General features: G+C 38.6%; 1 protein-coding gene across 4 annotated transcripts in view; it reads right to left on the bottom strand.

The window, feature by feature from the left end:
* The window catches only part of KLHDC10 (kelch domain containing 10), a 57,472-nt gene extending 42,667 nt beyond the window's left edge, over positions 1-14,805 (bottom strand). For 2 of the 4 annotated variants that reach the window (XM_070616601.1, XM_070616602.1), the window contains exon 1: positions 14,490-14,681. In XM_070616601.1, the coding sequence (XP_070472702.1) occupies positions 14,490-14,565 (76 nt within the window). In that variant the 5' untranslated portion in view covers positions 14,566-14,681. Of the gene's footprint in view, positions 1-14,393 lie in introns of all 4 variants that reach the window. The other 2 variants (XM_008512738.2, XM_008512743.2) reach the window with 2 other exon arrangements.
* Positions 14,806-16,887: the final 2,082 nt, after the last annotated feature.

The raw sequence follows: 16,887 nt of genomic DNA, 5'->3' as shown, positions 1-16,887 counted from the left end.
GATCTGGGAAGCAATAATCATAGATGTACTTTAGGAAGATTAATCTTGTCTCAGTATATAGGAAAAGACTAAAAAAGAAAAGTAGGAGGCCTTAAAAATAGTTTAGGGAGGGACCGGCCCCATGGCCGAGTGGTTAAGTTCGTGTGCTCTGCTTTGGCGGCCCAGGGTTTCGGCAGTTCGGATCCTGGGCATGTACGTGGCACCGCTCATCAAACCATGCTGAGGAGGCATCCCACATGCCACAACTAGAAGGACCCACAACTAAAAATGCACAACCATGTACTGGGCGGTTTTGGGAGAAAAAAGAAAAAATTTTTTAAAAAATTAAAAAAAAAAAGTTCAGGGAGAACAACAAAGTGAGCCTTACAAATTATACAGGCTACTAAAAATCAGGCTGCATTTCAAAATTCTAAATTTATATGTCAGTTTGTGATGTGAAGTTCGGAATATATTTGCCCCCATTATAAACTGTTACCAGGTCGGTGGGCCAGCTCACAAAAGTCTGCTCTACCCACAGTGATACCTCTAGTACTGGAGTAATAGTAGTACAGTCTACCATTTTAGAACCTTATCTCACTCAGTTCTCAGGCACATTTGACAAGGTGACCTCTCCCTCCTTGAAAGACTTTCTTCTCTTGGCCTCTTGAAAACCAAGCAGTGCTGGTTTACCTTGTATTTTACTGACCTTCTTTGCTTGCTTTTCCTTTCCTTCTCACCTTCAGGAGTCATAGTCTTCTCCTTATTTCTATTTAAACTTCCTTGGGGATATCATCCAGTCCAGTGGTTTTAAATATCATCTGTAATGCTAATAATTCCAAAATTTATATCTTGAGCCTCCATCTCTCCCTGGAGTTTGATCTATATTTGAAGACTGCCTACCCTATCTCCTCTACTTGGAGGTCAAATAGGCATCTCAAGTCTAAGATAGCTAAAACAGAACTCTTGATTGATCCCCCAATCCTGCTTCTTCCAGTCTGTCCCATCCCATTTAATGACACCATCACCCATCCAGTTGCTCAAGACTAAAACTTAGGAGTTGTCCAGATTCCTCTTTCCTTCATACTTCACAGTAAATCCCGTTAACGCTATTTTCAAATACATCTCATTTTCAATCACTTCTCACCACCTCCACCTCGTACCCTAGTTCAAGCCACCACCATCTTTTTAGGAGACTACTACGAGAGTCTTCTAAATGGCCTTTATCCTTCACGTCTACCTTTTCCCTCAACCCATTCTCCATCCAGCAGCTAGAGGGAACTTTTAAAAACGTAAATCATAGCACATCACTCCCCCGCTTAAAATTGTCCAATCGCTCCCCCTAGAATAAAGAAAGCTCACAAATTCAGCTTTAGACATGCCAAACTTGAGGGGCAGGAGGCATGTAAGTGGAGACATGGAGAAAGCAAGTATATGGTCCTCAAGAGAGATTTGGGCAGAAGTTACAAAGTGCCCTTACTTATTGGCACATGCATGAAAACCGAAAACCACAGATTTGAAAGAGAATACCTAAAATAAGTTGACAAAGAAGGGCAGAGGCATATGATTAAGACTTGAGGACTCCAACACATTAAGGCCTGGTAGAAGAGAAAGAGTTGACAAAAACGACTAAGTATGAGAGAAAACCAGAAAACATAAAAAGAAAACCAGACTTGATGCCAGGGAAGCCAAGAAAAAAGGATGTTTCAAAATGAAGAGAGACTGGGGCCGGCCTGGTGGCACAGCAGTTAAGTTTGCACATTCCGCTTCAGTGGCCCAGGGTTCGCTGGTTCGGATCCCAGGTGTGGACATGGCACCGCTTGGCAAGCCATGCTGTGGTAGGTGTCCCACATATAAAGTAGAGGAAGAGGGGCATGGATATTAGCTCAGGGCCAGTCTTCCTCTGCAAAAAGAGGAGGATTGGCAGCCGATGTTAGCTCAGGGCTAATCTTCCTCAAAAAGAAAAAGAAAAAGAAAAAAACGAAGAGAGATCAAATAAGATGGAGATTGAAAAATGTCCACTTTGATTTGACAACACATATGCCATTTGTGACTTTAGCAAGAGCTACTTCAAAAACATGATGGCAAGCTATGGCAGTGAAGACAGCAACTCTAGTCAAGGCTTTCACAAACTCGGCTATAAAAGAAAAGGGAGAGACAAAAGAGATAAAACTTGAGCAAGCTCAAATGGTAAAGAAATGACTCAATGGAGAGAAAGAGATTGAAGACACAGGACAGAGAAATGATAATAATGTAAACTTTCTGAAAAGGCAGGAGGGGATGGAATCAAGGCACAGATGGAAGGATGCTACAATTATTTCTGATAATATTCAACATAAAATTGTACTTGAAAAAAAAGTATTTGGAAAGCCATAGAAAAACTGTCTGTGCTAAATTCCTAGGTAAAAAAAAAATAATGTATTTAGACCTATAAAATGTAAAATAACCTCAACTCAACTCTCTTGCATGAGTAACTATAGACACTGACAATACTAACTCATTCAGTAAACGTGTACTAAAAGCCAGCTATAAGCTTGGCAGTGTTCTTATCTCTGTGGAAGATGATAGAGAATAAAACATTATTTTTACCCTTAGGGGCCCACAATTAGTAAGCAGATAAGTTCTGAAACAAATCATTGCAATGCAGCGTGATAAGTACTGTGGTCCTGTGTATATACAAAGGAAGGTGGTGACACAAAGAAGAGGCACCAAGCATGGGCTTTGAAGTCAAACAGACCAGGTCTGAATCCTAACTCTGACATTTATTAGTTATATAAACTCTAAGCAGGTTATGTAGCTTCTCTCTAAGCCTCAGCTCCCCATCACAGAATGGGATGAAAAAGTTACTTACCTCACAAGATTATGAGGATTAAATAAATTAATGCTCGTAAAATACCCTGAACAGGGTCAGACACACAGTAACTACTCAGTACAAGTAAGCCATCTGTATTAAAAGTGAGAATAGAAAAAAGCGGTATAAAGTCTACTTGGGTGGGTCTTAGAAGACAATTGGGAGAACGGCACTCCGGGAAGAAGATACAGTACATAGAGAATCATGACACAGGTAGTACTGCAGGAAACTGCATGTTTTTTTTTAAATCTCTCCCTCCTAACCTACCTTGTTCCAAGAATTTAAGGCAACAAACTGCAAATGCTTCTAAACAGTAGTCCCCCTTTATCCATGGTTTCAGTTACCCCCAGTCAACCACATTCTGAAAATATTAAATGGAAAATGTCAGAAATAAACAATTCCTAAGTTTTCAATTGCATGCCCTTCTGAGTAGTGTGATGAAATCCGGCACTGTCCCACTCAGTCCAGCTTGGCATGTGAATCATTCCTTTGTTGGATCTCCAACCATCATCACGGCTCAATAATCTTCTTCCTGACTTACTGTCAGAAGGTCAACAGTAGCCTAATGCTACGTCACAATGCCTACGTCATTCACCTCACTTCTTCTCATCATGTAGGCACTGTATCATCTCATATCACAAGAAAAATGGTGAGTACAGTCAAATAAGATATTTTGAGAGACCGAGAGAGAGACCACATTCACATAACTTTTATTAAGCATACTGTTATAACTTTTCTATTTTATTACTAGTTATTGTTGTTAATTTCTTACTGTGCCTAATTTATAAATTAAATTTTATCATAGGTATGTATATATAGGAAAAACATAGTATATATAGGGTTTGGTACTATTCATGGTTTCAGGCATCCACTGGGGGTTTTGGGATGTATCCCCCTGTGGATAAAGGAGGACTACTGTATAGCTGAAATATAAAATGAAAGACATTAATGGTGAGGTTGGAGAGGTAAAAAGGGAGAAAGAGTAAAGTTAGCGTAAGGAGGAAAAATTGACAAGACTTTGTGACCAACTGGATAAGGGGTGAGCCAAAAGGAAGGAATCTAATGTGATTCCCAGGTTTCTGGCTTGAGTCACTAAATTGATGAGGTAGCCATTAAATTAGTCAGGATAAGGAGCACAGAAGGAAGAACAGGTTTGGCAGGAAAGACGATAAAATTGTTTTTGGATACGTTGAAGTTAAGGTACTCATCAGTCACCTGTGTGGCGATGTGTAGTAGCAAACAAGGCAGGAAAAAAGGTCTGGGCTGGAGACAGACTTGGGCGTTGTCAGGATATTAATGCTAACACCCAGGGAAAATATAAGAGTAAGCAGGGAAAAACAGAGACACTCTTGCACACCAATATTAAGGGGCAGATAAAGGAAAACTAGTGAGAAGTTCAAGAGATAAAAAGATAACTAAGAGCTCTTTAGGAACTGAGACTTTGTCTAATTATTATCTATTCCTCAGCTCTAGCACAGAAGGTAGTCAATATCAAAATCTAGAGAAGTTGGGTAGGAGGAAAACTAAGAGATATCTAATGGATTTAGCAATTAGGAAGTTATTACCTTAGCAAGAGCACTTGAGTAGAACAACGGAGGCAGAAGTGAGACTGCAACAGATTGAAGAGAAAAAAAAGAAGTTGAAATAAACAACAGAGTCTATTTCTTGTGAAAGCTTGCCTTTGAAGGAAAAAAGTAAAGGACATCAGCTAGGAAAAAAACCTCAAAGGTTATTCATATGAGAAACTGAGGAGAAATAAATTCTACCTGATAAAATAACAGAAAACATAAACAAGTGTCTATAAGTAAAACATTTCAATATAGAACAGTGTTAAGAGAATCTCAAGTTGCTATTAGTGATATGTAATTATTTATATAGCATTAAATAAAATATTGTTCACTGATAAAGAACTAAAAGGAAAGCAAAATATCAAAATATTGATATAGTTGTCTTTAAGTGGAATTACTATGGATGATTTTCCCCGGTTTCAAGTTTTCAGTATTTTCCAAATTTTAATAAGAGCTTGTATTCCTTTTATGGTGGTGGTGGTAGGAGGTGGAAGACAATAAGCTTTACCAAAGTTAATGATGCTTCAAGGACAGAAAAGATGTAACAGATTCTAATTCAAGGGAGATAGACAACAGAAAGAGATGAGGGCTGGCCTTGTGGCCTATGGTTAAGTTTGGCACACTCCACTTTGGCAGCCCAGATTTGCAGGTTCAGATCCCGGGCACGGATGTACACCATTCGTCAGCCATGCTGTGGCAGCAACCTACATACAAAAAAAAGAGGAAGATTGGTAAGATGTTATCTCAGGGGTAATCTTCCTCAAGCAAAAAAAGAGGAAGATTGGTAATGGATGTTAGCTCAGGGCAAATCTTCTTCCACCAAAAAAAAAAAAGAAACAAATGAAATATAAGTAGGCAGAGAACAAAAAAGAAATGGAAGGAGCCAGCCTAGTGGCCATATACAAAACAGAGGAAGACTGGCACAGATGTTAGCTCAGGGACAATCTTCCTCAAGCAAAAAGAGGAAGATTGGCAACAGATGTTAGCTCAGAGCCAAGCTTCCTCACCAAAAAAAAAAAAAAAAGGAAAGAAAGAGAAGGAAAAAATAAACCAACACATAACAAATCTTCATTGGAAGTAGCACAAAGGAGTACAAACACTGCTGAAAACACAGTAAGGAACATGGATGACAGGACTGGGAAAGGCAAGCACGATGTAAATGAACTCTGAAAACCATAAAACTTCATTGAAAGAACTAAAAAAGATCTAAATAAATGGAAAAACATCCCATGTTCAGGGATTGGAAGATTTAACATTATTAAGGGGGTAATACTCCCCAAACTGATGTACAGATCCAACACAGTCCCTACAAGAAGCCCAGCTGAATTCTAGGTACAAACTGACAAGCTGATTCTCAAATTCATATGGAACTGCAAGAGACTCAGAATAGCCAAAACAATCCTGAGAAAGAATGAAGTAGGAAGACTTACACTTTCTGACTTCAAAACTTGCTACAAAGCAATGGTAATTGCGATAGTGTATTGGCACATGGACAGATAAATAGACGAATAGAATAGAATTGACAGTACAGAAATAAACCTATATGTTTATGGTTAATTGATTTTCAACAAGGATGCCAAGACTATTCAATGAGGAAAAAACAGTCTTTTCAACAAATGGTGCTGGGACAACAGAACAGCCAGTTGAGATAACCCTATCTCACACCAAACATAAAAACTAACTTAAAATGAATCAAAGACATAAAGGTAAGAGGAAAACTATAAAACTCTTAGGAAAAAGCACGGGAGTAAGTCTTCATGACCTTGGATTTGGCAAAGGATTCTTAGACATGACACCAAAAGCAACAAAAGAAGAAAACAGATAAATTGGACTTCATAAAAATTAAAACTTTTGTGCTTCAAAGGACACATTTAAGAAAGTGAAAAGACAAGCAGAGAACAGGAAAAATATTTGCAAATCATACATCTGACAAGGGACTTGTATCTACAATATATAAAGAGCTCTTATAATTCAATAATAAAAAGACAAGTAATCCAATTAAAAATCGGGCAAAGGATCTAATGGACATTTCTCCAAAAAAGACATACAATTAGTCAACAAGCACATGAAAAGATGTTCAATGACAATTATACCTCAAAACAGCTGAAAAATACAGAAAAATAAATATAAAATTGTATATAATTATTAATTATATATAATTTAATTATATATAAATATAAAATATAAAAATGAAAGAAAGGATGCTTCACATCATTAGTCATCAGGGAAAGGTAAATCAAAAACCATGACAAGATGCCACTTCATACGCACTAGGATGGTTAGAATCAAAAAGTCAGATAAAAACAAATGTTGACAAAGACATGGAGAAAGTGGAACTTTCATACACAGCCTGTAGGAATGTAAAATTCTGGCTGCTCTGGAAAAGTATGGCAGTTCTTCAAATGATTAAACCCAGAACACAGAGTTACCATATGGCCCAACAATTCTACTCCTAGATATATACCTAAGAGAAATGAAAACATACGTCCACACAGAAATCTATACACAAATGTTTATAGCAACATTATTCATAACAGCTAAAAAATGGAAACAATCTAAATGTCCATCGATTGATAATGGATAAACAAAATGTGGTATATCCATACAATGGATTATTATTTAGCCATAAAAAAGGAATGAAGTACTGAAACTTGCTTCAACACCGACGAACTTTGAAAACATTATGCAAAGTGAAAGAAGGCAGTCACAAAAGACGACATACTATATGATTCCATTCATATGAGAAAGTCCATAATAGGGAAATCTATAGAGACAGGAAGTAGGTTAGCAGCTGCTTAGAGGGTAGAGGAGATGGGAGCAGGAGGATAAAGGAGTGACAACTAAAAGATATGGGCTTTCTTCTTGAGGTGATGAAAATGTTCTAAAATTGACTGTGATAATAATTGCACATACTCGAATACACTAAAAACCACTGAACTGTATACTACTTTTTTTTGGGAGGGGGGGAGGAAGATTGGCCCTGAACTAACATCTGTTACCAATCTTCCTCTTTTCACTTGAGTAAGATTTTCCCTGTGCTAATAACTGTGCTAATATTTCTCTATTTTGTATGTGGGACGCCTGCCACAGCATGGCTTGATGAGTAGTGTGTAGGTCCGCACCTGGGATCCAAACCTGTGAACCCAGGGCCACCGAAGTGGAGCACACAAACTTAACCACTACGTCACCAGGACAGCCTCTGAATTGTATATTTTAAATGGTGAATTGTATGGTATGTGAACTATATCTCAATAAAGCTTTTAAAAACATATAAATGGAAATGTTAAGAGATAAAGTTTAAAAGGATTAACTACTCTTGTGCAAAAGAAAATAGATAGACAATTGCAAGATATTTAGAAAATAACTACAAGAAGCCTACAACCTACAGGACACAACTAAAGCAGTATTCAGAAGAAATCTTATAATTTAAACACTTGGAAAGAATGAAAGGAACACTAAACATCCAACATGAGAAGATAGAAAAACAACCACAAAATAAATCTAAGGAAAGCTAAAGGAAGAATTTAAAACAATGACAAAAATAATAAATAAAAAAAGAGAGGCCGGCCAAGTGGTTGAGTTGGCGCGCTCTGCTTCAGCAGCCCAGGGTTTCACTGGTTCAGATCCTGGGTGTAGACATGGCACTGCTCGTCAAGCCACACTGAGATGGCGTCCCACATAGCACAACCAGAGACACTCACAACTAGCATATACAACTATGTACTGGGGGGGCTTTCGGGAGTAGAAGAAGGAAAAAAAAATAAAACAAAGAAGATTGGCAACAGTTGTTAGCTCAGGTGCCAATCTTGAAAAAAAAAAGAAAAGATAAAATAGTAGACCTAATCTTAAAAAATCCAAGAGCTGGTTCTAAACAAGAAAAAAGGGCAAGCCCTCGCATGTACAAAATAAGAAGCAACAGAGTTAGTGATAATGTAATCACAGTCACAGACACAGGAAAATTTTTTTTTTTTTTTTTGCTGGGAAAGATTCATCCTGAGCTAACATCTGTTGCCAATCTTCCTCTTTTTTCCTTCTCTCCCCAAAGCCCCCAGTACATAGTTGTATATTCTAGCTGTAAGTCCTTGTAATCCTTCTATGTGAGCCACCACCACAGTATGGCTACTGACAGATGAGTGGTTTGGTTTCACGCCCAGGAATCAAACCCAGGCTGCCTAAGAAGAGCGCACCAGGCTCAGGAAATTTTTTAAAAGTCGTAAAAGAATATCTTGCTCAACTTCACACAAATAATTTTGAAAACTTAGATGAAATGGATTATTTTTTAGGATGATATCAGTTATCAAAGCTTCCCCCAAAAGACATAAATTGTAAGCAGCCAAATTATCACAGAACTAGAGATATCTGTCAAAGGGCTACTCTCCCCACAAAATACTCAAAGTCCAAACGATTTCATGGGCAATTTAATCAAATCTTGAGAGTGACGCAAAATTTCTTAAAAAAAAGCTTAGCAAACAGAACCCAGCAGCATATTTAAAATAATAATACACAATGACAAAGTGAGTTGATTCAGGAATGTAAAGATGGTTCAGTAATAGCAAATCTATTCGTACAATTCACCACAATAACAGATCAAAGGAGAAAAATTACATATTTCCCAGGGAAGCTGAAAAGGCATTTGACAAAATTTACTTCCATATTAAAAAATCTTAATAAAGTGGTAACAGCTGACTACTTTAACATGCTAAAATATGGACACTTCAATCTAAGGTCAGGTCTAATCTTAATAGGAAAGCTCTAAAAACATCCCATTGAAGTTAGGAATAAGACAAAGATCCACTACTATCTTACTGTTTAATATTTTTGTAAAGTACTAGTCAAATCAACTTGACAAAAGAAGGAAATAAGCATAAAAATTGGAAAAGAGGACACAAAATTATCTTTATTTGGTATTGATATAATTATTTAACTGCTACCCTAGAAAAACAACTGGGAAAGTATTACAGATAGCATTATAATTCCAAAGGTGGCTAGGGACAAAATTATTACTCAGAAATCAATAGCATTTCCATAGTCAAAGAACAAGGTAAAAGACAGAAGTAGAAACCCCACTTGCAATAGCAACAAAAAGATAAAATACCAAGGAATAAACATAACAAGAAATGTGAAAGGTCTATATGAAAAAACTTTGAAATGTTATTGAGGGATGCAAAAGAAGACAAACAACAAGAAATGACTATATACTCCATTCTTGAAAGGAAGACTGAACCTCAATAAAGTCAACTATCTCTACATCAATTGATAAATTTAATGCAGTACCAACAAAAATACCAACAGGATAGGGGAGGGGAGCTTGATAAATGAATTCTAGTTTTATGGAAAAATAAGCAAAAAAGAATATTCAGGAAAACTCTGGAAAATAGAATGAAAAAGGACTATAATCAATGAATGGGATCATTACGTATAAACAGGTAAACTGATCAATGAAACAGGATAAAAGTCCAGCAAGAACCCCAAAGTTTACGTCGGAACTAAGTATACCTATAGACAGAACGTCAATACTGCGATAACTGGGTAGCCACCTGGAAGAAAAGTAAAGTTGGCTTCCTACCTCAATACATCATGCAACTTTTATTTTGTATGGATAAGTGCACTTAACTTAAAATTATAAAGTACTAGGAAAAAACACTAGAATTTTTGTTTGTATTTTAATTAGAAACAATATCAAAATAGGGAAGGCCTTTCTTACGACACAAAACCCAAAACCCAAAAATGATGGTAATCGCAACTACAAAAAACTTTTACATTTGTGCTGAAAAAATATACCATAAACAAGGTCAAAAGCCAAGTAACAAACTGAAAAATATCTGCAACACATATCAAAGACAAAGAACTAATTTCCTTAAAACATAGAGTTCCTACAAACAGTATTAAACATCCTAATAGAATAATGAACAGAAAATACAACCAGATGAATAAAAAATACAAGTAGATGTTATAAATAAAGGAAACAAATATGGCTCTTATACCTATTGAAAAGATGAAGAAAAATATACCTATTAAATTGGTTAATTTAAAAAAAGTGTGAGAACCCACTTTGTTCCCAAGGGTATAGGAGGCCAGCACTCCAACATCCATAGTGGAACATATACTGGTACAACCTCTAGAGAGGGCAATTTGACAATGATCGATCAAAACTTAAATAGTACATATCCTTTGACCCAGCAATTGTACTTCTAGGAATTTATTCTAAAGACAGACTCACTCGTGCAAAAGGATATAGGTACAGGGATATTCACTGTATCATTCGTATTAGCAAGACTGTAAACATTTTGAATACCCATCCAAACAAAGAAAAGCTACCATACCCCTCCTCACACACACACACACATCTTTCTGGAAATGATACACAAGAAATTTATCATTGGTGGCTTCTGAGGAAGGAAGACAATTAGCTGGGGTCAAAGGTAGAAGGAAAATTTGCCTTTTATCATATGCTCTTTTGTACCATTTGGATTTTATATCATGAAAATATATCACATTTTAAATTTTTAAGTTAAGATTTCAGTATTATTTTTACCCAGCTTTACCAATTGTTAAATTTTCCTCCTCTTTCTTTTTCAGTTTTCCAGTTCCTATGTTAGCAACAACGTTTAATTGTTTTCCTAGCTAACACATGGTATTTAATCAAACTCACATAGTTAAATCACAATAGTAACTCGGGTTCCATTATCCCAAGACCTTGCCCATGAGCTCTACTGTGCATACCTATTCTACAAAAAGCACCGTTCCCTCTTCTTTACTGGGTGTATAGATTATCAGCTAGTAGAAATCCAGGACGAAGATGCTGTGAATTTCTTGGCCTATGGGGCAAACACATAATCACTATCGTATTTTAGGAGACAGCAAAAAGGCAAGAAGTTGCTCAAACAAGGTTTCACAAAATAGCATTTGTGCTGTCACCATGGATGCTGAGTCTAGTCATTTTTATGTTTAAGAACTTGATCTTACCCATTTGTCCAGAGTCAACAGGGCCATAGGGGATTGAACCAAATTAATCAATCAAATTCACAAGAAACTACCTGCTTACACATAATGCCAATGTATTAATTTAGAATTTAAGAATACATATTAACATGTGTGTATATTATAACGTGCATATTCTTATATACTTGATATGTGTGTGTGTGTGTATCTCTCTCTCAAGAGTATCAAATCATGCATATCAAGGAATTACACACAAATGATAAGTATGACCAAGGAGAACCACATGGTGCCATGAGTGTGTGTAGGTAGAAGAGAACAAATCAGAAGGTCAGAGAAGACTCCCCTAAAAAACACAGTGTGATCAAGCTGAGATCCAGTGTAAGAGAATTTAAGAAAAGAGAACAGAATGAGGAATTAGAAGGTTCCTGGATGATGGGATAGCATGTGCAACGGCCCTATGGCTGAAGGGAGCATGACATGTGTAAGGATACAGAGAAAGATCAAAGAGCAAGATCATATGATGTAGGATTAAATAGAGAGTTAAAGAGGGGCCAGACCATGCAGTGCCTTTTAGGCCATGTTAAGGATTTTTGCCTTATCCTAAGAGCAATGAAAAGCTACTAAAGGGTTGTAAACAGAGATGAGAACCGATTTGTGCTTGCAGGAGAATAGTGTGCTGTACAAACTGGAGGGCAAGAGCAGAAGCAAGAAAACTGCTTAGAAAGCTACTGCAGGAGACCTCAATGAGGGATGACAGCAGCATGGACTAGACTTATGACAGAAATAAAAGAAACAGGACTTGGTGATTGATTACACCTGAAATGCAATGGAGAGGAAAATGTTAAGGAGGATGCCCAAGTTTCAGGTTTGCATAACTGCATGGAAAAAGACGCTGTCACTGAAAGAGAGAGAAACACTCCAGGAAGACCAGGTTGTTTTGTTTTGCTTTATTGGGGGCTGGATAGAGAGTAGGTATGCAAAAAGTAAGAAAGGATTCTAGGTGCTCAGTATCTGACAGTCTTGGTAGAGGAGGATAAAAAACGAGAAATGCAATTAGAGTTCGAGAGAGAAAGTTAGCTACAAAAACAATGTTTTTTTTTACCTCCAGGGTCAGCCATAAAACAGCCTAGACATTTCCATCCCTCTCCATCACCTAGACTCTTTTTAAACATCTCAAAATAAAACCTTTCAATCAAGTGGGGAGGGGAGGCTTACGACGCAATACTTGGGAAAATAATGAATTCGTGTGAAAGAATTTCAAAGTATCTATTGAGATATCAGATGTTCCCAATTTTAAGAATGAAGAAAAGACGGAGGCTGCGTACTTAGGTAAGGAAGAGTGAAGTACCAGTCAAAGGGAAAAGAAAGCAGGGAGAACAGGCTGATGACCCCACTGCATGAATTTTCACAGTTTAAACACGTTTATCTTCACCTTTGGACAAATGGCTGTTCTTGGCCTTGTACGCTAGGGGAATGCAGAAACAGTTCCACACCTAAGCCCTTTATCAGAAATCATGGCTTCCACTGCCATCAGGTGGTGGCAGTGAGGAAGTCCATCAACCAGACTCTTGGAGCCTGGGAATGCCTACATGAAGCCCATGGTATAATTCATTCAAGATCAAAAACCTAAAAATTGCGGTAGTGGAGGGAAAACTGGTGACAGTCTTTGGCAAGAGAGTTATCTTCTGATCTGTCAATACACAAAAATGTAAATTTTTGCTATTAATTTGGGGTAAGAAAAAAGACTTCTCCTTTCTTCTTTTTCACGTTAAACATCACATATTTAGCAATTCTGGAATACCCAGTCTGATCATCTCAAACCCAACTCCGGGTACATTATATATTTTATGATTTAAAGCTGTCTCAAAGTTAATTTTAATAGTGCATATAAATGGATTAATGTGCATTTTTAGCACACATCAGTAACTTTATCACAAACATAAGCAGTTGTCTCGTTGAATGTGCATAACACCCTTTGTTATCTTCAAATTAATCAAATAATTTTTGACTACTTAGAAATACAAGGCATGGTAGCAAACAGAATTTGGGAAACCATCATGTTCTCAAAACTCATCAGGTAAACAAATATATCACTGATAAAATCAACATTATTCACAAAAAACATGGTAAATGATTAACACATCGTTCCTGAGAGTTCTCTTCATGGAAAAATAAGCTTGCACAATATAATATTTGACATTCTCTGCCGTATTTACTTTCTTACCTTCCTTCTACTATAGGAATAACCACTTACAAATGTATCTCTTTAAAACTGTCTGCACACACATATGGATTTGGTTTGTCTTTTTACAGCAGCAGAACTCAAGGATAGGGAATTGTACGCCAAAACGTGAAATAATCACATTGGGTACATTTTTCCAATTCTCAATCAGCTGTTTTTAATATAGTAGACACAGCATAATTTTGTCACTAAGTATATTCTTGATCTTCGTTTTCTCCCATTACAATCCAAACACACTATCCATTCTGACTCTGGACATTCCAAAATATTAATAATCCGACTAGTTTTCCCTAATTCCCTTGGTTCTGTTTCCCACCCACCTTCCAACAACCCTCCCCCTCTCGCTCCTCCTCTCGTTTCAGAATGCCTCTTACACACTGATTTTGACAAAACCACTCTTTGACATGCTCTTCTTCTTCTCTCCTCAATTTAGCGCCCTTTTAAAAATAGTTTTCCACAGGTAAGCGCTAATGTCTTTCATTAACAAGATCACTCTGCGGAAGAGGACGAGACTGGGAACCGAGTAAGCGAAACATTTGGGAATGTCAATGAGACGGCGGCCTCTCCTTTGCAAACAAAACACAACTCTCAGCACAGAGTTTTCAAGAGAGCAAAACTACTTTTTTCCGCTGTGTTCCTGTTCTCTCCCCGACCTCAAAGACATCTTTCCTTTTCCCTAAGCCCCAGTCCTTCTGATACGCGTGGGGCCTGCCTTTTCTACTCCCAAGGAAAACATAGCCGGGGAGAAAAGAAAAGGAAGCCGTCACCTTCCCGCCGCGCCCGCAAGCTGACAGGACCACGTCTCGCGACTCACCTGGCAGGTGCGGCCGCCCGGAGAGTTGCACGAACCGGTTGAGCTGGCCAGTCCCCCGACCCCCGCTGCCCCCACTGCCCCCGCCGGCCCCGCTACCTCCGCCGCCGCCACCACTGCCTGCGGCGCCTCCTCCCCTCCGGCGGTTCCTGTCCCAGCCCTGGGCGGCCGACATGACCCGCCAACGAGCGCCGCAGCCGGGTCCGGCAGCCCCTGGCCCGGCGGCACTAGCGGAGCCTCCTTCCTGGGCTCCTCAAGAGACCCGGGAGACAGGGGAAGGGGGAGCGCCCGGTCCTCCGCAGTGGCCAATGACTGCCTGCCTTCGTGACAGACAGCCAATGGCCAGTCGTCTTCTTGGATAGGTGGAGGGAGGCGGGGAGAGACGTGGTAACCATAGATATGGCCAAAAAAAAAAAAGTGGGGGGAGAAAGGCAGAAGCAGCCGCTCATCACTCGCATCCACCGCGCTAAACCAGCTCCCGTCGCCTGCGGGATCAGGCGGGCCAATCGAAGGCCGAGTGGGAGAGGCCACGCCTGCGGAGAGAGTGCCGGCGACTGCCCGTACTCCAGGCGTGTTCAGGATTCGGGATCTCTTTCCCGTAAACACTGAAATCGGAAATAGGATAGGCACATAAATACACATATCTGGGGCAATACAGTGTTCCGCCAGCGTTACGGGCTGAGATCCTTTTCCCAGACCGTTGAGACACACAAAGGGCTCTCTTGGAGGGGGAAAAAAACAGGCGGAGTCAAAGCTTAAAGGTAAAAATGAGGTATTCCTGGGATTCATTTGTTTTGTCTTTCAGTCGACTGGCTGAACTCCTCCCTAGTTCAATATAAGCCACCTCCCAAGCAATTTTAGACCTGGTTAACAAACGTGAGAAAATGTTCAAGGTTGCCAGTAATCATAGAAATACAAATTAAGACCCCAGTGAGAAACTATTTCTGGCTTATTACGTTAGTAAAGATTTTTTAAATAACACCCAGCAGTGAGTAGAGTGCCAAGAAAAAGGTACTTTTATAGATGACTGATGACTACGTGAATGTTTTTGTTCAGTCAAACCCCTTTTTGCTCGTAGAAAATTTGAGTCAGCTTAAAGACAGGAACAGGTAGGGAAGATCAAGATGGAAGGAAAATGTAGATGTACAGATCAGAAATTCTTGTTTTCCAAAACTAAACAGAAAATTTGGCTTCGAACTTACTGGGCACAGTGCGAAGTGGTAAAATATAGATTGTTCACCGATGTTAATGAATGATTAGGGAAAAGCATATAAATTGCTCAAGGGAAACAAAATTTTTCTTAGATCTGGTGGCTTTTTCTCTTTTTCTCTTTTTTTTTGCTTGATGCTTCATATAGGAGAACCTTACGTGATACGGAGAAGAAAAAGAATCTGCTGGAACTGAGAACACATCCTCTTGGTGCAAATTTCATGTCGACACTGGCCCCACCTCTTTATTTTCCTACTGTCAGTCCAGGTGGGCAGGTGTTTTACCCATAAAGCATTAAGTCGTACTGCCCCCACCTCCTTATTTTCCTACTGTCAGTCCCGGTGGGCAGGTGTTTTACCCATAAAGCATAATGTCGTACTGCTCATGAAAATGTTTGAGACATGAAAAAAAGTCTTTGGCTCTAAAATATGAAAATCAAAATGCATAAATGTTAATTTTTCTAAAGAAACTGTACCACTGAGTAACCAAACAGTAGGTGATGGAAATTTTCTTTTTATAGGATTATTTCAAGTAATAAATAATGAATGATAAAATATCACCATTTTGCAACCTTTAGTGAATTCAGAGATCAACCCATTGAGCATCAACCTCTGCTAGAATCACAAAAGGAAAGATGAGATACATGTGCCTCTAGAACATAAACATGAATATGAAGTAGTCTTGTAGAAAAAATTGAACCTGAATCTTATCAGACATGTATATGTAACTACCAATTTATAGGAAATACAGAGGACGGAGGAACATAAAAAAATACTACGGAGATACAAACAGCAAAATCCAGATAATGGAAATTCTACAAGATAAACAAGCAAGTTTCTTAACAAATAAATTGCAAAGGAAGAAGAGATTTGGAAGGAAAAATTTATAGATTAAAAAGAGACTTGTGCGGGCCGGCCCATGGCCGAGTGGTTAAGTTCGCAGGCTCCACTTCAGTGGCCCAGGGTTTCGCTGGTTTGGATCCTAGGCGCGGACATGGCACCACTCATCAGGCCACGCTGAGGCAGCGTCCCACATGCCACAACTAGAAGGACCCACAACTAAAGTATATAACTATGTACGGGGGGGATTTGGGGAGAAAAAGCAGAAAGGAAAAAAAAAAAGAAGATTGGCAACAGTGGTTAGCTCAGGTGCCAATCTGTAAAAAAATTAACAAGAGACGTGATGGTTGTATATATAACTCTGTGAATACACTGAAAATTATTGAATAGTAATGGTTGCAAAACTTTGTTAATATATTAAAAAATCACTGTATTGTGTACTTGAAAAG

Source organism: Equus przewalskii, chromosome 4 (genome assembly GCF_037783145.1).
Source record: "Equus przewalskii isolate Varuska chromosome 4, EquPr2, whole genome shotgun sequence".
In the NCBI taxonomy this organism is placed as follows: Eukaryota; Metazoa; Chordata; class Mammalia; order Perissodactyla; family Equidae; genus Equus; species Equus przewalskii.
Note: the sequence above shows the minus strand (reverse complement) of the source record. Positions and strands in the feature narration are given on the sequence as shown.